This window comes from Zingiber officinale, chromosome 6A (assembly GCF_018446385.1).
Source record: "Zingiber officinale cultivar Zhangliang chromosome 6A, Zo_v1.1, whole genome shotgun sequence".
NCBI classification, from domain to species: domain Eukaryota; kingdom Viridiplantae; phylum Streptophyta; class Magnoliopsida; order Zingiberales; family Zingiberaceae; genus Zingiber; species Zingiber officinale.
Genome location: NC_055997.1, coordinates 128,289,270 through 128,314,484, shown reverse-complemented (window position 1 = coordinate 128,314,484; position 25,215 = coordinate 128,289,270). Strand labels below are relative to the sequence as shown.

General features: G+C 35.9%; 2 protein-coding genes across 6 annotated transcripts; one reads left to right on the top strand and one right to left on the bottom strand.

Annotated features, from left to right (window-relative positions):
* Nucleotides 1-112: 112 nt before the first annotated feature.
* LOC121997986 (ATP-dependent DNA helicase SRS2-like protein At4g25120) lies at nucleotides 113-20,907 on the bottom strand. 5 transcript variants are annotated; one of them, XM_042552690.1, is made up of 30 exons: nucleotides 20,729-20,907; nucleotides 20,221-20,641; nucleotides 20,115-20,156; nucleotides 19,858-20,021; nucleotides 17,689-17,887; nucleotides 16,589-16,645; nucleotides 16,401-16,506; nucleotides 16,180-16,313; nucleotides 15,956-16,030; nucleotides 15,710-15,835; nucleotides 15,034-15,165; nucleotides 14,879-14,962; nucleotides 14,054-14,167; nucleotides 13,861-13,961; nucleotides 12,919-12,985; nucleotides 11,648-11,698; nucleotides 9,398-9,475; nucleotides 7,496-7,699; nucleotides 7,370-7,408; nucleotides 5,902-5,964; nucleotides 5,647-5,715; nucleotides 5,486-5,572; nucleotides 5,355-5,411; nucleotides 4,897-5,066; nucleotides 4,709-4,802; nucleotides 2,697-2,747; nucleotides 1,934-1,996; nucleotides 1,790-1,849; nucleotides 657-719; nucleotides 113-506 (listed from the first exon to the last, which is right to left on the bottom strand). In XM_042552690.1, exons 1-30 carry the CDS (start codon nucleotides 20,884-20,886, stop codon nucleotides 417-419), a joined length of 3,219 nt encoding a protein of 1,072 aa, XP_042408624.1. In that variant the 5' UTR covers nucleotides 20,887-20,907; the 3' UTR covers nucleotides 113-416. The 5 variants fall into 5 exon arrangements, 3 of the variants coding, with proteins under 3 accessions (XP_042408624.1, XP_042408625.1, XP_042408626.1); XM_042552691.1 differs by lacking the exon at nucleotides 5,902-5,964; XR_006116409.1 differs by lacking the exons at nucleotides 113-506; nucleotides 657-719 and adding an exon at nucleotides 2,511-2,597.
* A 204-nt stretch (nucleotides 20,908-21,111) lies between these two features.
* Nucleotides 21,112-23,844, top strand: LOC121998012 (light-harvesting complex-like protein 3 isotype 1, chloroplastic). The gene is made up of 3 exons (XM_042552728.1): nucleotides 21,112-21,709; nucleotides 23,125-23,262; nucleotides 23,349-23,844. Exons 1-3 carry the CDS (start codon nucleotides 21,265-21,267, stop codon nucleotides 23,603-23,605), a joined length of 840 nt encoding a protein of 279 aa, XP_042408662.1. The 5' UTR covers nucleotides 21,112-21,264; the 3' UTR covers nucleotides 23,606-23,844.
* Nucleotides 23,845-25,215: the final 1,371 nt, after the last annotated feature.

The following is a 25,215-nucleotide window of genomic DNA, read 5'->3' as shown; positions in this document are numbered from 1 at the left end:
AGTGACTCTAGGGTCAAACTAAAATCGTCTACTTCGTTACTTACAGGCATGGGTTTAACTTGCGTTGTCAGAAATAGGGACGGACATAAATAAAATTACGCTACAAACTATGTAGGAGTATTGCTTGATATATATATATTATGTCTCACAGGGTCAAAATATTTTGAATAAGTAAATCTCATTCTACCAGCGCATAGATAAGTTGATTGGGTAGAAAATGAGAATATACAAGATAGGATTCAATTTTGATAATAACAAATATCAATTAAATTACTCCTGGACAAACATTAACATAAACATTGTTGAAAAGGAATGACCGAATCATCTTCCAGAATCAACTATCTCAATGCCAAGTAAATTGCTTCAATTGTGAAGAAATATGTTTTTCCCTGCAAAACTTCACCGAATCCAGCGTTTCACAAGGATTTATATTGTTCTATCAGACGTGACGCATGAAGGCGCGAGGAAGGACTGATGGTGCACCCCAAACTATGTAGATAAGCAATCTGCATGGAGGGAAGACCAACATATAAATATGCATGAATAGAAACTTCGGGCTAACTAAAAAGTCTTCAACTTAACCTATGCGACGATGTCATTGGCACAGAAAAGCTAACTAGATACTAGCAAAAACAGAAGATGAGAAGAGTCAAAACCTGTTTAGGCGTGGCTTTGGATGAACCCATAGAGTTCTCGATTCTTTGCTTTTGGAAGTGTTCCTAACAGCAATTTAATTTGAATTAGTGTAGGAATTACAATTGCAAATTTAAAGAGCTACATCATTGTTTTATTTAATGATCCCTTTCAAGCAATGTTTTAAAAACAGATTTGATAATTCTATTGGTCAAACCAGTTGGCCCAAATAATGTGTGTTTGGTGTGCACGCCAAACTAAATTTTCATCTGGTCTTTGGTTATATCAGCTGAATTGCCGACCCAAATAATGATTGTGTTTGCCGGTCAAATTTTAAGGCACTGTTTCCAGAGACTAGAAAGAATATTAACAAACAGTAATTGACTGGCAGAAGACATTCAAAAGCCATCTAAGAATAAGTATGCTAAACTATTTCTATTTTGCATGGAAATACAACTATTTCTATTTGCATGGAAATAAAAAAAGAACGGCAAAACCAATGTGCTAAATGAAACCTGAAGATGGAATTCTACGCCACAATTTGTGGGAACAAAAACAAACAATGTAGAAATCACAACTGCAGATTCATATTATTTTTTTAAAATGCTCTAGTTGTTTAAACCTACAGGATGATATATTCAGGTTTTCTGTGTGATATACAACTTATCTATCATAAAGCCATATTTACAACATTAATTATTCTGTTTCGAATATGCATTAAATTTCAGTGTCTAAGCCTAAAATATTTCTACACATTACATTTTGATTTTTTTTTTTTCACAAATCTTTGATCTCCTACTGTACTGCTGCTCTAAACTGAATGTTTCCTGAAATCTTGATCAACAACTAAATGGAACTCGTATTTTCAGCCTATGTATCACAAACTACCTGTTTAGGACAAATGTACCACACTAGCAGTTATCCAACTTAAACCATTCGCCAAGCATATAATGAAGTGCAACAGTAATTTTCCATTGTTCTAAGTAAACGCATGGCCAATCAATAGGCATGGTTGGTAGCCAATTGTAACAACAAACCTGATAAACTTCAGCAACAAGCTTTGCAATATCAATTTATTCATTAGATTAAAAAAAAAAGAGAGAAACTTCTCCTAAAAATAAATTCACGCAAGGAATTGAAAGAAATAAAAAATTACCTGTTTTTCTCTATTTAAATGTACTCGAAGTCCAGCAGGAATTTGTTCCCACTTTATCACCTGCAAAATGCCCTTTCTGGTGAACCTCATAAAAATTGTCATACCTATACTTGAGGCAGAAATTAGATTTACACAGAGACTTACGTATTGTGCATAACTGATTGCATCATCATCTTTCAAGCAAGATTTGAGAATTCTCATAACATCCTGAGTGGTGAAAGAAATTAATTATGTAACTCAGCTACTGGAGAAATCATTAACTCCATAAAAGGAAGCGGTAGTTATAGGAAGCAATATAATATTAGTGTCAATGTTCAAAAGCGTGGGATCAAATAGATGAAAAAAAAAAAAGCACCGGTAGTGCTGTAAATGAATATTGTTCATAAACAGTGAATTTTGTTTATAAACATTAACGAACTAAACATGTGTTCAACTTTGTTCATTTAGTTTAATGGGTTGTTCAAGCTTTGTCCGTTTAATTGACCTTGTGTATAAACGAACATAATCAAATTCTTACCAAGCCGAACACCAAGCTTACTCACAAACATTGGATTTATTTGCAGTCCTACATTTAGCTTCCGTAATTGCATTGGGTAGTTGGTGTATCAAAAACTGAACCAAAAATATCTCATGCATAAGAGTACTGATGGATCAAATAGAAAATCTCTTTGAACTTGGGAGAAACATAACAGAGTGTGATAATGACATATTAAGAACATACATAGGTTTCTTATTCAAACACCAAGTTGCCTGGAATGAACACATTCTGTGTTCAACCAGTTCCAGATATGACTCCCAGCTTTAGCATCTATGGCACATAGCATACAGTAGTGGAGATTATAAAAAAAAAAAAGACAAATATGGAGTAGCTAGAAATAGAGGAACATGAGAGAAGTAGAAGAAAAACCTTATGTTTGTATGTCTTGTTCCTTAAACGTTCATCAATGACAAAACTGATCTGTTAAAGTAAACGAGAGAAAAAACAGTTTAGGCTTTATGACATACTGGCAAATATAAATATATAAATAGAAATAGATGGAAGGTAAAGAACAGACATCATCTGCAAACTGGTTCACGGGGAACATGCTGCCTCTCATGGTAGCATATGTACCAAATGGTTTGTCAATTAATCACAAAAAAGAAGCTAATTTTACCTTTAAACAATCAGTTAAATATCCTCTTTCTGAGGTCATTTGGCCAGCCCTTGTTTGCTTATATGCTACATTCATGGTTTTTCTGTCCACTAGAGAAACTAGATCATTTGCCTTATTACATATTTGTGCATCAACAACAACCCCATCATAAATTTATCTCCCTCCTTGTCCTTCAAAGTAAAAATAGTAAAAACGCAGCCCATATAGTTGCATAAATCATTTCAGTTTCCATAAAAACTATGTGTTAGTGGCTTAATTAAGAATATCAGAATATTAGGGACCTGTATGTAATTTTACATAATGAAAAATAAACATAGGAAAGAGCGAATTGGGAGGCAAAATTCCTAATTCCTTCATATTCTAACATGGTAACAAAGCATGGATGATACTTTGTTGACCCACCTGTGCAATCTTCCCTTTCCTACATCTCTACTTCTTTCTCCTAGTGCATATGTTGTAGGTTGCAAATGTGTGTTCATAGTGAAGACATCAAGTATTGAAATGTTGGTTCAGTGGAGGTTTTGATTGGTGGTTAGGTGAGTCAGTGGATTACCTAGATGTCTTTCCCTTTAAAGCTAAGATTGTCTCAATCCAATTGTTTCTCACCATGGCAGTCATATTCTAGTGGTTTCTTCACAAGTTTAATATCAAAATGTCTTCTAGAAACATCACACAAAAAGTATAGATAGAGCAACCTCCAAAGTTTGTTGCTTAGGGAGAGCAGACTAGTGTGATATGCAAACTTCAAGGCAATCACTACTTCTGCTCTCCAAATCTGTGCCATTCTGTGGCAAAAGGTGAAACCGTCACCTTGGACATCAAGTATTCAATTCAGGATAAGTGGAATCTTGATTGGTGGTTAAGTGATAGCCATTAGATAACCCAGACACCTTTCTCTTTAGGGCTAAGATTGTTTCATTCCGATTGTTTCTCACCGTGGCCATCATATTCTAGTTGTCCTTTCATGAGTAAGATATAAAAAAAGTCTTCCTATATAGTAACCGCACAAAAGAAGTATACATAGAGCAACTGCTAAACTTTGTTACTTAGGGGTAGACTAATGTGGGAAATCACCTACTTATGCTTGGAAATGACTGGAAAAGTTTTAACTCACCTAGAGTCAAGTTTTCCTTGGTTGTGGAGAATGATGTGATTTAAAAATTATGGTTAAATTAAGGGTTTAATTTTAAATTGAAGTCTTAAAATTTTTACAACTTAATTTTTTATTAAAAACAGTTACGATCTCATGTAGGATGATTCTTCAAATTATATAACTATTCCCCTTTATGAGATGTATTCTCTATGTGACATTCCCTTTCTCCTTGTGAGATTGTTTTTGAGGTTTCCATGATTCATTAAATTTGATGTTGCCAGATCGAGAAACTACAATCTAAAAAGATTATCGCATCTTTTATTAATTCCAATTAGTAGCATATTTGTTAATAAGCCTAGACTTACTAGAATTGAACATATTTGTAATAAGATGAAATTTTATAGTATCTTTGAGCTACTTAAGGATGATTGTCAAGAATATGCTTCTGATTATGCAAGTATACAAGGACCTAAATGTAAATTATATTAATCTAATACATATATAGTAGAGAGGGCTAACTTTTTACATCTTCCTGCACTATCCACAACAAAAACAAAATGCTGGCACAAAACTATCCAGGATTAAACCAGAATCAATGGAAGAATGATTTAGATTGTTACCAAAAAAAAAGAAATGACATTGAATTTTAGTGAACATTACTCCAAAAGTCACCTTATCAACCAACCGGCTAGGATGTTGAAATGCAGGTCGTTTTCCCCATTGATGAAATAAAAATGACACAATGGATCTGTCTTCCATGTTGAACCTGATAAGATAGCAACAGCATAAGGGCCTAATGACTATAATAATATAGACAATAACCTGAAGAAAATTTGTCACTTCTTTCAAAGTAGAAGTACCTCTTCAGAAAACTATTGTTCAAGGCTATGTCAGTTATCCCTTTGAAACAACTGGAGATATCATCAATTTTCTTAACATCTCCATGAACCTTCTCATCTGATGTTTCTAGTCCCATTGAATTAGAAATAATTTTATTTGAAATTACCAAATCTCTGGAAACTGCCTCACTCTAATAAATTAAACAAACAAAATGGTAATAGATCAATACAACATGTTCCTGACATAGGGTGCAAGATGAGAAAAACAGCACAGACATCTATAACCATCATTAAAAGACATAATAAACAGCCAAACTAAGCAGTAACTAACATGTACTCATCAAGAATGTATACTCAAATATCTGAAATTCAGACAAGAATACAATAAAAGAAGGAAAAACAAGGTTCAGTACAAATAGGAAATTCAACCATAAATTCAAATCATCTGAAGAACCAAAAGAAAAGTTAACTGAAAGCACCTGTGTCTCGAGAAGACGATCTGGAATTTCGTTAAGAAAACGTGAAGGTTGGAGTAACTGAAAGTGGCACCAGAAGATTTAGACCAACAATAATAAAAGGATTTGTGAATGTGAAAAGGCCTTATGATTACCTGCCAACTGGAATCCATGATGACATACACAATATACAACTTCTTTCGAGCACGAGTCATTGCAACATATAGAAGCCTACGCTCCTCCTATTCATGACAAGATTTCAGAAGGGAGGAAAGCTAAGAGTATAATGAAGAAACAGACTTATTACAAGGCTGACCTCAAGAGTTGTTGCACCTTGGTGAACACCATTATATTCATGAAGCAAAGGAATTTCATTATCATTGGCCTACAACCAATGCTAGTGTCAAAATGCTAAAGTACTAATTACTAAATCATAAATAAAGTCTTGATGAGATACCACATCAGAAGGCAAAAGCAGAAATAAAATGTTGAAGTTTACATCTTCATGAGTTTTGGCATTATTATTTTAAAACAGAGAAATTCAAGTCCCGATTAGCTGAATGTGTCTCACAATATATACACCCAACTTGAAAATGTCCTTGTATGTCCAGTTCCCTGAACACAGAACAAGCAGCTGCAAAGGAATAGATAAGCCATAAAACTATTAGCATGTCATCATCCACCAACTTGAGAATATAAATCTCACATTTCACTTTATCCAGCACCTGGATAGGATGACACAAGATCCAGAAGTCATACAAGGCCAAGCCAGCAATATCATTTTCCTTTTCAAGTTACAATGATATTCTTTTTGCATTTTGGAATTTTACTAATAACTAATTACATGTCAAGCTATGATGATGGTGCATACTGCAATTTGATGTCTATGGTTGGCCATGTTTTCATTCTGAAGGAACTGTATGATACAATATTAGATAGACAAGCAGTGTTTCCCTAGGGTATTATGCTTTACAATATTGCTCCCTGAACCTTTTTGAACATTGTCTCATAAAGAGGCTCTGCATCAACTACCTCTTCTTTTCAAGTCCATCTATGGTAGACAAAAATGAGTCTATTTCTGTTTCGTGTCAAACTGGCGACACATCATGACAATGGTGAATTGGAGGTGGAAGGAGGATGGAGATGAGAAAATTCTTCAACAGGAATCACATAATTTTGGAACTAAATTATACTAACAAGGTCACACTTTGGCTTGCATTGATGCATGCTGAGATAAATTTAGATTAAGTTTATACCTTTACTAGTTTTTCACTTAGTAAACTAAAAATAAGACTATAATAATTAGACAGTTAACTGAAATTAATTGTATCATACTATAGCAGATTGACACTAACAATTAAATAGAACTAAGAACACTTGGCGAGAAGAAGAAAGATGGTTTTAGTGTGTTTTGAGGTTCTAGTTGTCTTTTTGTAGAAAATATCAACTTCGCCTCAAAGACCATTCAAAGGGAGAAAGCCACTGACAAGCATCCCTCAACTGTTGCTTAGTTGACAAACTCTAATCATTGGGCTAAGCTCCATTTAGTTAACACTACCTACTTTAATTTCTCTTCATTTTAGCCTTCTTTACACACACGCGCGATTACAAATTATTATTTTGATGAACTTAATTGTATATGAAAAAAGAGATCTGAAATGGAATTCATTAAAAAGGGAGAGGATTTAATTTATAAGAAAGGAAAAGGAAGAACCTTTAAGAAGTACAAGAAGTCAGGCTAAAGGAAAGGAGAAAAGTCTCCATCTCCATGCGAAAGTATTATTATTAATTTCTTTTATCACACATTTAATTTTCATTAACTCGTTATTGCCTTACAAATTTTGTTAGTTCATTAATATTAGGTAATAATTGTAACAAAAAGCACAAAGAAACATAAGAGATCAATGCTAGATGGAAAAAATAAATTAATTGAAACTTGTAGAGAAAATTAACATAAAATAATACTTGGAATGCAAATTGCACAATACTTAAAATGAGTGCAAATGGAACTGCAATTGCTGGCAGACGCATTTACATACCTTCACGATGAAAACAACATCCCATTCTAGACCTTTTGACTGAAAGAAAAAAAAATGTGTTCGGTTATATCCTAACCATCGACGTCAATATGAAGGAAATAACATTGTTAATTACAGAAAATGAACCTGGTGAATAGTTGTCAATGTAACAGAGTTTTTATTTTCTTGCCTACGAGATCGAAAATTTTCTGTTTCTCTCAAAGTTATGAAGTCAATGAAGGACTTGAGTATGCTTCGACAACCTTCTTCTTTGCTAATGTTTTGATCCTCTGAATTAGTAAAATGCATGGACAAGAAATCTGACACATCATCCATCAAATATTGAACTACCTGCCAATGATACAAATTTTCAGAAAAAGCATAAAACTGTAAGCACATATTAGACAAACACAAGAAAAATACGATATAAATTGAGTTGTGCATGATTCTAGTTCCTTTGCATATGCATTCTTTATCTCCAGGTTTAACAGTGTAAGTATGCACTTTGTTTATCTGCATCTGTATCCTAGGAGAATAGCCACAAAGATATTAAAGCATAATTCATAATTTTAGAAATAAGTAAGGATTAAAAAAAAGTGACATAGAGGCATTGTTTTGAAAAGGTTCCAACCGCACAAGAATCATTCAGGCTAGAACAATCTAGATGGTTAGATTCTCAGTCATGCTCAAGTTAGTATTACTTAGATAAAACTATTTTTTCCAAGCAAACAAACAAGAGCAGACTATATATATCGCTTAGAACAACATTTGTAATTTTGTTATATAAATTGGCATTGGTTATTTGACATGAATCATTATGAGTCATGTTTTTTGTGTGTATTATCTATATCGCTTAGATTCATTTAGGGGGTGCTTGGTTTGTGGAAGGGAATGAGATTAGGAATGGGATTCATTGAAGTAAGAATGGGAATGAGGAGTTTTGAATCCGTGGACCCCACCATTCCCATTCCCCCCATTTTACTTGGTAATGGCCAAATCCCATATTTGGGGGTTTGAATCCGTGGGCCCCACCATTCCCATTCCAAATATTAACATTCCAAACACTAATTTTCAATCCCTTTCCCATTCCTCATTTCCATTCCCTCCAACCAAACACTCCCTTACAAAATATTTACATGATATTGAGAATTATTTATGGCGGTTTAAATTTTTATTTATAAGATCGATTAAGTTGATTAATAGGATGCAGTATATGGTATATGTGAACTTATTGTTTTCATGCCATGATATATTAGCAATATAATTATTTTAAAAATAATAATAATGGATCACGTGTTATGCAGAGAATTTTGTGTAATACCTTACAGATTAGTTACAGTATGAAAACCTTGCAGGTTTAAGTTGCAAGAAAATCTTTCATTCACAAATAACAAAGGGTTCCCTCAATTTTCTTGGCCTCTGTGTAATACGTTACAGATTAGTTACCGTATGAAAACCTTGCAGATTTAAGTTGCAAGAAAATCTTTCATTCACAAATAACAAATGGTTCCCTCAATTTTCTTGGCTTCAGTGGGAATATAACAAAGGTTGCAAAGAAAGAAAACATTTTTAGATTCATCGCTGCATAGTTCCTATTACGTGAGCAATTAGTTTTTTTACAAATTTTTAATAAAAGAAAATAACCAGAATTTACAATCATTTAGCGTTTATCAATTTCAGGGAATGATTATCAGCATCATCACTACCATCTTATTTGGAAATCAACTTGAAATATTTAGTTCCACAAAGTTGCGTTCTTAGATTAGAATCAGTACATAAGCTACATATGCAGCATGTTCGAGATGCAATTATATGTTCCCTGAAGCTTAATTGTCAATTTTATTTGACAAAGATCATATATTGCAAACAGTCAAGATTATCATGCATCAAGTAGAATCACTAGATAAACAAGAGCTTTCTAAATAGTCACAACATATTGGATTATGTTAAATGCCATAATGCACTAATCAGTACATAGCAGAATCATTGGAAAGGTTTAGTTGGCGCATAATGTATGCCAAGAGATTAACATGCAACAAAAGAACTTACTGATCTTAGGTCATTGTCCTCATTCAAAAACTTCCCACCTTCTGCATCAACTATCGCACGCTTTTCAAGAAGATATTTCTGAAAAACATAAAATATCAGTGTAACAATAAGCAAAATCACATCAAAAGAAACTTAAATGGCAGGTTTTTATATGAATGTTAACATGATGACTCGAACATTTATTTCAATTAAGGTTCAAAATCTCAAGAACCATGATGGACTTTTAGACTTTGACTAAAATGATGGTGTTTTGGTACTTGATCCGGTGGTAAGGACAAGGAACCCTCATTGGCGGGAGGTCAACGACACGTGGAGGTTAACGGTCAAGGAAGTCAACCCCAAGGCCGTGCCAAACGGACAGAGGTCATGCCGAGCGGACATCCGACCAAGGGTCTCCCGGACCGGACGAAAGACAGCCCGACCAGGGGTCGGGTTTCCGACGCTCAAGTAGAGTCTATGGGCCGAGCGGAACACTCGGCCGAGCCACATGACAATAAGGCGCAATTCCATCCGAGCACAGAAGTAGGGCTTCCCAAGCCAAGGTAGGCGCATTCCCGGAAACCAAGAGCGCCGAGCGGCTGGTCCGCTCGGCCCGGAAGCAGGTGAAAACGCTAGGAGACAAAAAGGAGTAGCTTCATCCTCGAGACACCTGCCGCCGACAAACAGCATGGTCGGCGACCGGAGCGGACAGAGTATCGTACGGTGGAAGTTTCCACCGTCACATCTGGGATATGCTCGGACGATTGCGGAATGGCGTCAGACATGCTTTTCTGACACAACCCTACTGAGATATGTTTGGGGAAGCGTGCACGCATCGAGAAGCGTGCCCGCGCCTCCCTGGGGTCCTATATAAGGACCCCCAAATTTCGACGAAGGTATGCAATCTTGATCACTGTAGCCACAATAACGTTACTCTGCTTCTTTGTTGCCTGACTTGAGCATCGGAGGGTCGTCGCCGGGAAACCCCTCCCGGCTCTGCTTCTTTGCAGGTTTGCCGAAGATCTACACCACCAGTCGGAGACAGCGGAGAGTGTCACGTCCCCAGCATTCGTCGACTTAGCGCTCAGACAGGATCAGTACTGTATTTATGTTTCGACCTATGATGTTAGTGGAGAATTGGAAGGAGGAAGAAGATGAAAAAGAAGAATAAGAAAATAACACATCTATATTCCTAGCTGTATATAAAATTGTACGATTTTAATATTGTATTGCATGAACAAAAGCTACAAAAAATACAAACATCACTTCAACATGATGTAGTTTGTCGCATGTCAAAAGGTGTTGAATGTTAGTATGACACTATACACATCAATTTAATTGATACAAGAACACAGGATAAATTACCTGTGCCAAGTAGTTTTGCGTAGTTTTAGAAATTTATCGGAACATTAAGTTTTGACTATCGTCCCGTCACGGTACGAAATTTCAAACCATGCCTCAAAAGGAGATTGGCAAAAGCTTGTCAAGTTTACCGTATTACAATCACAACACTTGCTTCATATATTTTCATCACAAATAAAATAAAAACATCTATGGATATGTAATATTTGAACAAATGACACTCAAGTTATATTAGCAAGAAACACACAAATTAGCATATTCTTCATTTTTTTTTTCTTTTTGGTCTTGACGACAAGGCATCCCCACATTACACTAAATGTGAGAATATTTCCCATTCAGGACAAGAGCAACAAGGTTAAATGCTTTCCAGAAATATCATGATACAGATTCAATGCATATTCTTCATTTATATATACTTGGCAATTGCCTGAACCACTTGATGCCGTATAAAAATTGATTGAAGTGTGCAAAACTACCTACATCTGTTTGAAGTTTGAGGTTTTGTTTTCATATCTGTTAAGCATGAGTAACAGTTTAATATTTGTGCATCTCGTACCATTAACCTTGCAAGCAAAGTGGAATTTATTTAACAGAACCTAAACACCAAAAATCACAAAAGAACAACCTTATGTTGGCACCAAGTCTAATCAATAGTGTGAGTAATACATTGATGACCAATCAAACAAAGATTCCGGTAATGGTCAGGATAACAAATTCACAATCACCTATATGTCAAATTACATGGTATTCAATGATGAAAAATTACAATGCAATGTGACAAGATTTGCGCCACAAGTTCCAAAAGGGACAGAGCCTCAGAAAGAAAGCAGTTCCTACCAATAATTAAGTGAAAAGGAATTACAAGAAAAATAAAACTAAAGTAATCTTGAAAAAGATATTAAACTGAACCTGAGGTAACATATTTGCTGCAGAAGAGATGACCATTGAGATTGAACTTTCCTAACAGGATGAAGATAGCATCAAATTATAAATCGATCAAAGCAAAAGAATTATATAAAATATTAACTTCTAAGTTTCAACTGAAATGAGTAATCCTCTATCCAAACTGACCAAAGAGAATCATCTCAGATAGAAAGGACAAATTGTAATGTTCCTTGGAACATAAAGATGTTTCCTTTTGGTATCGCAAAAAAGTAAAATATAAAAAATAAAAAAATTCTAGTAACGATACTAAAAATAAAAGAGACTGATCATTCTAAAGGAATATTAGGTAAAAACCGACAAAACTGTTGGCAAAGCACTATAAGAGACAGATAATGGAGCATGGGGTGATGTGCCTTGGAAAGCAATCACAAGATGGAAAGAGAGAAGAGAAAATGAGAAAATAAGAGGCTTTTTTATTATTATGAAAACTATAGTTTTTTCCATTAATTAGTTAGGCCTAAAAGTTATATAGTCATTGATTGTAGTCTTATTTGATGAATAAAAATTAACCTACCTCTTAACATAAATGAATTAGAATAGAAAAGTTGATACATCAAACAAGAACTCCTAACAAATTATAATGTCACCCTAATTAAGAATAATATGGCAAGTGAATAGTATGATGATTTGAAAGCTATTAGGCGTGGCTGAAATAGGTGATAAAATGAGAGAAATAGGTTAAGATGATACAGGCAGCTTCTAAGGCACCCAATAACATCTAAAATTCTTCAGGTTCCTCGATCAGAGTTAAGGTTTAAGGAGTAGAGGAAAACCACAGACTAAGACAATAGTTAAGGAACTAAAAAATCAAATAACAGATCTCAAAATTACTAGTGATATAATTTATTCAATGGAGACAAGATCCATGTAGCTAAAACCCAAACAGTTGAAACTAGCATGGGTCGATGATAAAAATGAGTGAATAAAACAGAAGCTTGTGATGAAACACCCTGCTCTTCGATTACCTGTTTTTCCTTGTTTGATATGACTGAAAAGAATGATTTTTAAGCCAAAATTTCATAAATGCTTCTTCTCAAGTTGTTCTTATGAAGTCCTTTTAATAGAAAAACATCAACTGCAATACCTACCAAGGTTATTTACCAACCAAGCACTCCTGTTGGCGCATACAGCTAAGAACCAAGATAGAAATTTCATCTAGGAATGAATATTAAGAACATTGTAAAAGTAAACACCAAGATAACAAAGTAGTAATATCAATATTCATTATTTCTTACTCTTCTTACAAGCGTGGAGATCATATCAAGTGAAAATAATACTTTGCGTCCTTGAGTAAGTTGAGACCTTGTAAATGAAAATACAGGAAAGATTGGAACCATAGAATATTCAACATAGGTAAAACAATTAACATAATAATTAGTAGATGAGCAAAGGCATGAATCTGAAGATCTTCCATGTGATGTCAATGGAATTAGCAAATTTCATCATAAAGTTAAATGAAACAACAGGGACGACATTGACAACTCATTTATTGTACATCAACCATCCAGAAATAAGGGGGGAAAGTGTAGTTGCTTCTTGCTTGTAGGTGAAGGAGAATAGGTCAAGTAAATGTCTAATTACTATAGATCAAGGAACATAAATATCATATGTATCTCTTATATGGACAACTTAAATGACATTGACCAAATATAGCAAACCACTATGTAACAACCTAAATATTATTTCCAAATTAAGAAGAAGCAGTTGTTATAGAGAACAATATAATTATATTAAATGCAGGATCATAAAAACACTGAATTATACTACTAATCAAGTTAAAAAAGACCTCAGCTGAAAGTTCCAAGTTATCAACCCATGATGAAGTTAACCTTAAGACCAACAGAATCCTATGGAAGAGGAACTAGGACTTCGCGAGCATTGATGTCATAACTATGATTTCACAATGCTTTCCTTACAATGATTGTGATACAGATCCTCATAAACCATTAGCACAGCAACGTGATAGAAAAAAAAATGCTGAGATAAAAAAAATAAGAGCCTGCCAAATCAGCCAAAGGAACTTGCTAGCGAAGTGAAGATACCTCCTTCCTCGGAATAAATTACAAAAAACAAATGCTATCAGCTCAACTAAAAATAACAAGATCATAAACATAGCATGTACTATACAAATCATATAATTAAGTCTTAAGAATATAAAGGAGGCCGAGGACAAAAACCTTTTGAAAGTACCAGAAACTTTTGCATGAAAAATGTCTTTTGCAGCTGCCAAAAAGCTACATTGTCTTGCTGAGGAAATCCTTTCAACATAATCAACAACCTGTATGCCACCATGCTAGTCACTCAGGTTGCTCAATGAAAAGTTGAGCGCCTAAACTGAAGATAACCACAAATGAGAAGAGCAAAAAGAACCAATTTCTTTTCTTCGTTATCACCAGGAAAAAGTGCCTTGAAGGCAAGTCGAAATGGACCATCATCACAATCAGGCAATGTTGTTCTCAGTAATGCCATAATAGCTTTTATTACCTGATGTACAATGTCTTCATTAGCTCAATTTCGGAGTAGCACAAAAATTATAATAATAAACATAAAAGGCAAAATAATTAAGTTCATCCCATTCAAAAGAGCCTAGGATTCTGAAGTTTACCTACTAATTCACTTGCAATGGCGATATTATGCAAGCCATGGCCCAAGAAGAAAGCTTCCAATGATGAGATAGAGATCAACTTACTCTAAGATGTAATCAGGATGCATATATTTGCAGTATGAAGCAAAAACTCAAAGATATTTCAAAACTAGTAATAAATTTTTATGGTCAACTTGATTCATGTGTTGTTTCTTTTAGCAGGGAATGTAATGGAAAAGTGAACACATCTATTCTTATTCTAGCATTACAAATTACACGACTTGTCAATCTTAGCTAATTTCTGCAAAATAAGATGATGTTACTAGCTGATGAGCCTACTTAGAGTTAATAATTGCTTGAAGAAGCTTCATCATGCATTGCAATAACCTACAAGCATACAATAAGAAGTAAAAACCTAATCACTAAAACGAAGATGTAACAGCACGAAGATGTAACAGCATAAACTAGTTTATCCTCATGAAATAGCAAAACGCAATAGTAGAGCAAGTGAGAGACCAGCACTCACAGCTCCCATGACCTAACAAGCAATTACAAGATGCAAATATAATTAAGGCACGAGCTAAAATTCTGCACGAAAACAGAAAGCCAACCTTTTTCCGATAAAAGGCAACCCCATGAGTATTAAAAGGTATTTTCCTGTCTCGCAAACATGCTTGGAATGCTTTTCCAGAGACCTGCATTATTTGATGGCACATGAGTAAGCAGAATAAACAAATTGGATATAGCATCATATGCAATAACTTACTTGTCTCCGGTAAAGGATCGCAACATTGCCAAAGGAGACGTCAGCATTTGAGTCATGTGATGCCATCTCTAAAATTTTGTCAATGACAAATGCACATTGAGCATCTTCGTTGTGGCATTCCTTAATAGTAACCTGGATATTGTTAAGCAGCATACTTCAAACAGTGACATCAACACTTAAAATGTATATCAAATATCATCATAATCATTTCCTCTTTGCGAGTACACTGCATGATTCTTATCACTCCATTGAAATCCATGCAAGGCAATATTCTGATTAATTAAATTATTTTTCTACATTAACTAATATTATCACTGGCCTCCCTCCACCACTTACATCTTTCATTGTAATAATTTCACTCTTCCAACAACACAATTCATCAATCATCTTTGAACATGTATATATCATCTCTTTATTTATTCTTTTTAGGAACTCCTCACATCCATTTCAACGTTCTCGTCTCTACTATAATAGCTTTTTGAATATGTTGTTTTCCACATCCCAACACTCAATCAATAGAGTATGGCAAGTCAAATCACAATCTTATGAAACTTTAATTTCAGTGTTTGAGGACATGATTATCACAAACGACTCCAAATGCTTCACTCCATTTTGATCACTCATTCTATAGCTTATTAAGTATATCTTCATCAATATGCTTATTACATAAGTATACCTTGCTTCCGCAGGAATTATCAGTCTCAATTTGTTTAATACAGCAACGTTTATTATTGTTCTGTATGAGAGAAGAAGCTGCCTCAACAATGCATTTGGTAGAGCGATAATTCTTCTTTAATCTAACCTGTAATCAGTTACAGTACAAATAAGAAATTAGGACCTTCACACAGAAGTCAAATGCTAGCATTCATGAAGAGTTAAATATTTTTAAGACCAGAAATAGCAAAATCAAAGGCACAAAAACCTCTTTGACAGTAGGAAAGTCTCTTCGAAAGGAGTCAAAACCACAAGCATCAGCACCATTAAAACTGAATATAGACTGGATGCAGTTAAAAACAGTAATAGTAAGAAACATGAAGAAATACAAATATCTGGCTTTGAAAGAGAATAACAGCTTTGATCGTATCAGAAATATGTATCTCAAAAATAAGAATAGAAGTAAAGAAAACCAGAATAAAATAAGCAAACCTGATCTTCATCGCCAACAATTGTTACACGATTATGAGAAGCTAAAATCTTTAAAAGGCAATACTGCATTGAACTTGTATCCTGAAATTCATCTATAACAATTGCCTTCCAAGTGTTCAAACACTCATTGTAAACTGGATATTCACAAATATTAAGTTAATTTCATATAATATTAGCTAGAGTATGCTTGGATGCTATTAGCATTAAGTGCACATAATGACCTTCAGGGAAATCAGTAAGTAACTTCACAGATGAGCTAATGAAATCATGATAATCCAAAGCATTGCAAGAGGCAAGAATCTTGTCATAGTTTTCAAGGATCAAAGCCTGATTTTAAACAAAAAAGGTTAGGTCATGTCATTCTTAACAGAGATGGAGGGATGGATTTATAATGAGAAAAATCACATACACCAGTTTCATCACCATTTATACCACAGTCTTCAGCTGTTCTGCCAGAGGCCTTAGCCTGCCAATGTATTGTAAATGTCATTACACATTTGCAAATATAAATGAGCAGACTAGCAAAATCTTCTGTGTGCAATGATTATACTTAAACAAGAAAATATATCACAACCAAGTCATAATGTTTTAACAATAAAAAAGATTAAAAGATATGTAAGTACTGGTGTGTTAAATTTGCAGATTCTGGAGTACAAGTAGCAACTTTTCAGTAGATCATGGCCTACAACAAATTATGCATTAGAAAGCACATTAGCTGTCCATGTTGAAAGAGATAACAAAAAGTTAACTTCAGAACAGAGTTTTAAATGCAAGTCAAATATGATGACTCAAGTTCATTGCACGGTCTGAGATGTGCTTTTCTCTGTCTGTACGCTGGACACACAACTGGCATGAATCACCTATCCTAACTAGTCACTAAAACAGAAAGCAGCAATAACTTGCGAGGAATTTTTGAAACTTGAGTCCACAGTCACTACAAGTAGTTCATAGAATATGTACTGGGATATCAGCCATTATACCGAGCTGTATGATCCTGTGGTAAAAATATATAGGTACCAATTAGCGCAAAACCTTTTCTAGTACCAGCACTCCATCAGACTAATTTGTATATTACCAGACCAATGAAAATTTAATCTTTGCTTGTATGAACATTCAAAACAGGTCACTACAGATATGTTGATCGTGTACTTTTTTGCTCAATGTTAGGTTTCATCCATCGAGATATTAATGTTTTCTAAAGAACTAAAAGGTAAATATAGGGGGGATGATAATCCCAGCTAAAGAATTAGTCATAGAATTGAATTATCTGAATACTTGCCTTTAGATTCAGATGAACAGATAGAAAGTCTAGAAAAACATGTGAATATATATAAACAAAAACTACGACCTAACACAAAGAATGTTTGGGTAAATTAAAACTTTCCCTATGATCCTAAAATTTTAAACAAGTAATTCAAAGAACAAAGTTCGAAAAGCAAGACAATTAACCATGATTCTCAAGAATGTTAAATTAATTTACATAGGACAAGGCATGTATATGGTGCTTGCCTGTGCAACAAACTTTAGCCACTTCTTGGACTTTTCCTTCAAAGAGTTAGCCATATCAGTACCATGAACTTCTTCAAGCTTCTGGATTACTGTTTCTGATGCATTTTTTTGGCGAGTCATTATCAAACGCAATGCCTCAATGATAGCCCGTCTTTGTTGCCCAGGTCCATATATTAGGAAGTCAGGTGTACGTCCCAATCTAAGACACAATAGCAGATCTATGAGGATAAAGTGTTATAATTGAGTAACATTGGAAGCATCAAGAGGTCATCCAAAATAATAATGGGTGTAAACTTTAGTACAGTTTAAAGATTCTTAATACATGACGTGACTGAAATGAATATACAATTAAAATCATCATGCATTGAGCAGTAAAAATCTCATCGTCAACTATATTGGGAAAATTTAATTTGGACCTAAATGATAAGGTTAGACAATAACAATTAGAATCAGTAAGGTAAATTTGTTGCAAGCATTCATGTCCAAGAAATTCAATCCAAAATATTACTAAAAGAGGTGAATATGTACTTAGATAATAGATGATAGAAATTCAAACCAAAAGTTTAATAGAAGAGGTGAATATATATTAGCAAAATAAATGATAGTAAACAGTGATTTTGAACAAAAAGGCGCCACATACATAATTCTACATGCCTCAATTTCCAAATTGATTATAGCTTCATTCATAAGATATTGCTCAGGATGAAATCACAATAAGAGTAGTTTTTTACATTGAAGTGGGTTGGCACCTTGGCTTAGAATGCTGCAGGCTTATTGTACCTGGCCTTGCTGGTATTGTAAATTCTACTTCATAATATTCCAATCTAGGGTGTTGTGTCGCTAAGTTCAGAGAAGTTGTCAACACCATCCAGAATTGCTTCAGGTGATCAAAGTGCTGTTCACACTATTACTGACTGTGGGAAGCAGCCACCCTCCACGGTCCATTATTTGTACACATGGGATTAGATTAATCCCACAGAAACTCTTTACATATCTCCTACAAACTTAGCTTCATGTCACCAGACATGCTCATGCATTTTTTATTTTTTATTGGCGTGTTTTTGTTCTAATTGTACTCTTTTTACTCAAGGACAGATCAAGTTTATTTCACTGTGATGGACCCCAACAAGTACGAGTTTGGGTTGAGTCAAAGGTGGGACAAGAGAATTGGAAATCGTAATACGCTATAAATCTTTATTATATTATATCATACAATGATCTTCAAGATGTGGAAAATTAAGATAAAACCTGTGTTTGCAAAAATTGCACTTCTTGCATTGTTTGAATGAAGAAACCAGTTTGAAGGCACATTAGAGGAAAAGAAGCAAAAATATTGAAAGGTCAGTGGATATTCATCAATCTCTTGTAAACAAGTTATTTGGGAGATGGGAAAGCAGTAGTTAAGCTTTGAACAAAGGAATTGTAGTTGTACTAGGTGATGCATCAATAAAATCTCAACTGAATTGCATGCTGATGAAGAACCTAAACAAAACAAAAATAAGATGGGGAACAAAGAATTGGCCTTATCTTCATTTGCACAGAAGTTCTTGTGCCACAAGGGTGCACAGCAAGGATTTGATTCCCTACAAAATATGTAATAATGTCCCAAGGAACATAAGGTAATGCCAACTTCATGAAGGTTGCATACAGATCTTCGGTAGACAAGACATCAGGAAAAACACATTAAGATAATCTAATTTGAAATCCAATCAAGAATGTGTCAATATGAACTACAAAAACATTAAGAAAAACAATGAAATGATCAAAGGGACATGTCTTACACAAGCATAGTCTAAAAACTCGATCAATTCCAGTCCAGATTGTTGGAGTTGAATTGGAATTTTGAATCAATCAAGTCTCATCTAGTTTTGACTAATTCAGGGGAGATTTGACCAAAAAACTTATGATAGAATGTAAATCAGAGAAAATTACATGACTCTGTCTCTTCAATCAAGACTCTTTTGGACATGTCTTCTAAGATAAACTATGGATTCCCTCTCTTTAACATATTTTTTATTAGCCAAACTATGAAAATTGTGTTGTTAATTATCTATTGTATATTATTGTTGTTTTGCTTTTCTACTTATTTTTGGGTGGATTGTAGAAGATAGTAACAATACAAATACAGGCATTAATTTGCAAACAATAAAGGTACGCAGGCTTACACACTTTTCTGCATGTTTCCTGCAAAGCTGCAAACAAAATGAGTGAAATGTGCTGATTTCAATTTCTTTTGCAACTGATTTTCCAGCTACTATTCCAATTCGATCCCTCATCTCTGATGCAGCAGCAATTGTGAAAGTCATTGCTAGGATGTTGGATGGATCAATTCCCTGAGAGAAAATCCAAATAAGGAGCTAAGCAAATGAATATCCCTACAAATAATAACAATCATTTAATATTAGTCATGATTAGGATTCACATACCTCTTTGAGCAGTGTCAACACGCGCCCAACCATTGTGGATGTCTGAACCATTGCATCCATCAAAACCAGGAGAATAATAAGTATAGTTCGGAGCCAAGAGATATACCTTTCCACTTCCTGGGCCAGCAACAATCATCAACGGGACTGAAGTGTCACTGCAGGCAGCTTCCCTCTGCGCATCATTAAGGTTTTTCCAATAATCCCAGTACTTATGCAGCTTCAAAGACTCATCGTCAGTGTCCTCGAATAAACCCCCCTGCCTACATGAACCCGAGTCCTTATATCCGCCCACTACACGTCCCTTATTTTCCACCACCTCCTCGCCTAACCTTTCCTTCCTCACTGTTGACCTCTTTTCACATATGGCGTCCACCTCGAGGAGAAACGCCTCGTCAAGATCCTCATCAAGAATGCTTTTTGCTGGAGATACAACGGAATCCAGACGTTCTTTCCAAGGTATCATGGTTCCGGAAGACGGAGTCAAGCAGCCGTTTGTAATGTCAGAAAGCGGAACCCTTTGGCGGCATCTGTCGAGTAAGCAGTGAGAAAATACTAGCTCAGCAGGCAAACCAATCCAAGAAAAGGAGTAGAATCGAACAGAAGGAGTTGATTACTTGGAGGAGGAAGAGGGAGGCGAAGGGGAGAGTCCATGGCGGGATCTCTTGCTAGCGACGAGGTAGGGTTTGTTCGCACGGAAGGCGAGCGAACCGCCTTGCTCGGCCAATCTGCAGTCGACGGCGACTTGGCGATTGTTTTCGCCGGCGCCCTCCATCTCCCGGAACCGATTCAAAAAAAATGCAGCACTATGAGGGTCCGACTCAGTTTTCTACCTGGGCGTTGGGCGTTAGGCGTTGGGCGTTGGGCGTTGGGCCTTGGGCCTTGGGCCTTGGGCCACGTTTAAATTAATTTTAAGAAACACAAATAAACGATTTTGTTTTATTTTCTTGAATATTAAACATGATTCTTGCAAATACAACGGTAATAGTTCACTTGATGAAGCGTGAAGGGGCCGTATTGTACAGTAACAGTAGTCCTATCCGGGACCTTGAAGCTGCTGAAGCTGATTTCAGAGGCCTATAATTTAGGTCTTCTTCCAGATAACCAGATCTCTCTCCTCTTCGTCTTCCTCTCGATACCCTCACCAATCACCATGTCAATGGTCTTCCTCTCGCCGCCTCCTCCGCCCACCACCCTCTCCTCCCTACCCATCAGAACCCATCTCTGCCTCCGGTCCCAACTCGCCATCTTCCCCAAGAAGCTCCCCTCCCTCTTACTCGCCAGGTCCACTGAAAACGGCGCTGGGGAAGTGATTTCCTCTGCGACTGTTCTGGAGGAGGAGGCGGAGCAGAAATCGGAAGAGAACAAGGAGGGAACCCCTCCGGCGGCTGCTGCAGTAGAGACGCAGGTGGAGGATGAGCAAAAACCTAATCTTGAATCAAACGGCGCCGTCTTGAAAGCGGAGGAGAAGTCCTTGAAAGCGGAGGAGAAGGCGGTGCTTCCCAAGTTCAAAGACCCCAGGTGGATCGGAGGGACGTGGGATTTGACGCAGTTTCTCAAGGATGGGAAGACGGATTGGGATGCGGTGTTAGATGCTGGTGAGACATATCTAATTCTTCAACGAATTGTGTGCTAATGGCGATGATTCCTTGGCCAATAACTGGGGGAAAAGCCTCTACTGTGCTAATAGTTTTAAACACTGAAAATTGCTTTACTTGAGCAAGTGTTTGTGGAATGGCTTCTTGTTTTCATGTTATTATATGCCAGATTTCCTAATACATTTTTTTTTTAAACAATTTGTTTGATTCCTAAGGCAAGCAAATCAGTGCAATGCGTTTCTTTAACTACTTTTACGATCCCAAAGAGTTTGGATGTGGTTTGTTCACTTGGAGAAAGGAATTGCAATCTTTACACATGATTTGAATATCTGATCAACCTTTTTATTTAACTGGTAGCGGCACTGGATCCTATTGAATGTTGGCTTAGACCTTAAGCTTAGATGCCACAGGGTTAACTCATCTTGTGAATCTTGTTCATAATACCAGGGTTTGCAGATTTCAACAGTAGATCTTCACCTTTGATACATGCTAAATGCCACTAGCAAACTGTGATGTAACTATTGTTTCTGTTCTAACAAGGTTTTCTGAAATGCTCAAGAACTATACCAAGTAGACATTTGTGGATTTTAAGGTTGTAATGGAAACTGAAATGTTTCAGAAATCCATTATACACTGAATAATTTGCACATCGAGATTATTTGTGGCACACTAATTGCTACAAGGAGTTTGAAGTATCTTTAGATGCAGCTTCATCTAGCAATGCTTATACTCATTGGAATGAGATCCCATAAATTTAGTTACGGAGATGGTCCTGAATATTGAACTCGAGTCATTGGTCTGTTCATGTCATTACTTGGACTCATTTGGACGTAATACTTGTGTGGATCAATCTGGTTTAATGTCAAAAGTTAAATTAATAATACTAGTCCAACTACTCGTAAGCTCTCACATTTAATGTACTAAACCTGCTGTTAGACACCCCATATACCTATCTCCATATACCATACATTGTCAATTACTTTAATCCTTCACATCACTGCCAGATATTATCACCACCATTGACCATGTGTAGAAATCTTTAGAAGTGAATGTGTTAAACATATAGGTGCATGCCTGTGTTGTAACTTATACTCGTATGTGAGTCTTTGCTACAAAGGTGATAAAGAACCAAGAAACATTAAGCTGGACTTTTAAAAAATGTCTTCTGTTTATTGACACATGAGATTTCATGATCAAATTGAACAGGACTTGGAATTGCATGCTAATCAAGTTAATTGATTACTGTCTTTCTGAACATTGCTAGCTGTATCATATGACAAATTGGATTATGATTCTATGACAATACAAGGTAGGATTACTTTAGGGTGGTGATTTCATTACTGTGAATTTTCTTGTTCCATTTTTTCTATTATTAAAGATTTTAGACAGACTGATATCGTGCATAATTCTTTCAGAGGTCAGGAGAAGAAAATGGCTTGAAGATAATCCAGAAGCATCCAGCAACGAAGAGCCTGTGATTTTAGACACCTCAATCATTCCATGGTGGACATGGGTCAAAAGGTTCCACCTTCCAGAAGCTGAAGTACTCAATGGTTGGTATTCTTCAGCATCTTCCTGCAATTCAATCATTTGTATACGTAGGAAGTATCATTTATTGCCTCGCATCATATTCATGTAGGGCGTGCTGCCATGATTGGGTTTTTCATGGCATACTTTGTGGATAGCCTCACCGGAGTAGGTCTTGTTGATCAAATGGGGAACTTCTTCTGCAAAACTTTGCTTTTTGTAGCTGTTGCAGGAGTTCTACTTATTCGAAAGACCGAAGATATCAATACCCTAAAGAAGCTTCTTGAAGAAACAACCTTCTACGACAAGCAGTGGCAAGCAACTTGGCTGGAGGATAAATCCTCAAACGACACTAAAGGTAAGGAGTAGCTCGGCTGTTCAATTTCCATCTAGTTGTTTTGATTGCTGTTGTTTGATAGATAAGCAATGGACAATATATGATTTGGTCTAATAATGTTTTAGAGAGAGGCAATGTAAACGTTTATCATTTTATCTGCTCTGTTAACCTAGAGAGGCAGATTGAAAGGTTGAATGCTTGGATTGGAAACTTCTTAATACATACGAACCCCTGCTTCGTTCAGACAGGGTATGGTCATTTTCTTTGCAAATACACATTTTGAAAACAAACTGCAAGAACAATTTAACACAAGCAACTTTAACAGCAAAATCTGTCTTACCTGGGAAGATTGTTCACTTATTTGCGAGAGTACCTTGAGAAATTAACGACAAGACACGACCAAATATAGCAAACTGAAGCCTTAAAGATGACTAGTTCGATTTTATCTGTGCAGGCAGTGCTCTAACATAACTTAGGTCGGGTGGACTCCACTGACCCAATCAGGTTGGGGGGCACTGCTTGCACAGGCAGAGTCGAAATAATCCCTAGAGATGGAGGGTCAAATCTAATTCTCTACAGTTTTCACCACTTCCATCCTCGTCATTAAAATTGACTTCCATTTTACTAAGAAGATTCTTAGTCCGCAGGTCTCGACCATCGCCTTCGTCCCAACGACGCACCAGGAATTTGCAAAAGCTATCGTCGACGCTCTCGGCATTCATATTACGATCTGCTACACGAGGACTTACACCTGCACAGTTTGAGCTCAACCGTAAAAGGACAGTTAGAGCTACGGAACTGAGAATTGAGTAGTACCGCTGTTTGAGTAGCCATTGAATTGAACTGCCGGAAGAGCGGCTTGTTCGGCTTGCTTGGAGCTTCTTTCGACGGTTTCTTTTTCCTCCTCCAACCTCTCGCTGCGTCGGTGCCCTGCGATGTGACCGCCGAGCGCTTTGCCGTTGTCAAAGCGGCGATGGCACTTTGGGCAAACAAAAAAATATTTCATCTTTAAATTCAACTGCGACTCCTCACACCCAGCGTCGTCATCATTCTGTTCTTGCCCGGTTATCATTTTTACGGTGCGGTTGCGTTACGGTGCGGAAGATTTGTTGTTAGCTAACGGGATTTTATAGGGAAGTCGTGTGGGTCAAAAATGTCTCTTTTTGGAATGTCACCGAATCTTGAAGGTCTATATGTGAAAATAAATTCGCAAAGTGAGAAAGAAGTTCATGCATAACCCGCATGAGGAAACAAGTAATGATTATTAGTGGATGCTTTGTACTGCTAAGTGTTAAAATAATTGTTATAATTTCATTTTGCCCATAATCAATATGAATGTTAAATTTAATTTCTTTCTTCTTTTATTTTTCTAGTTAACTGTAAAAATAGTATTCTCTTAAATTCTATATATTTTTTTTGGGCCTTTTTTTCTGGACTATATTTGGCATATATGCTAGGATTCAATAGATTTATAAAACAATGGAAACTAGAGTAATGTCAAAATATTCAATTGAAATTAAGAGATAGGCTGACTCTTTACGGGTCAAAAGAACACTTCTAATAGGTCGGATATGAGTCAGGTGGTTGACTTCTAAACTTCTATCAGCTTGGCTCTTATAAGTAAGCTCCTAATGAGTGAACT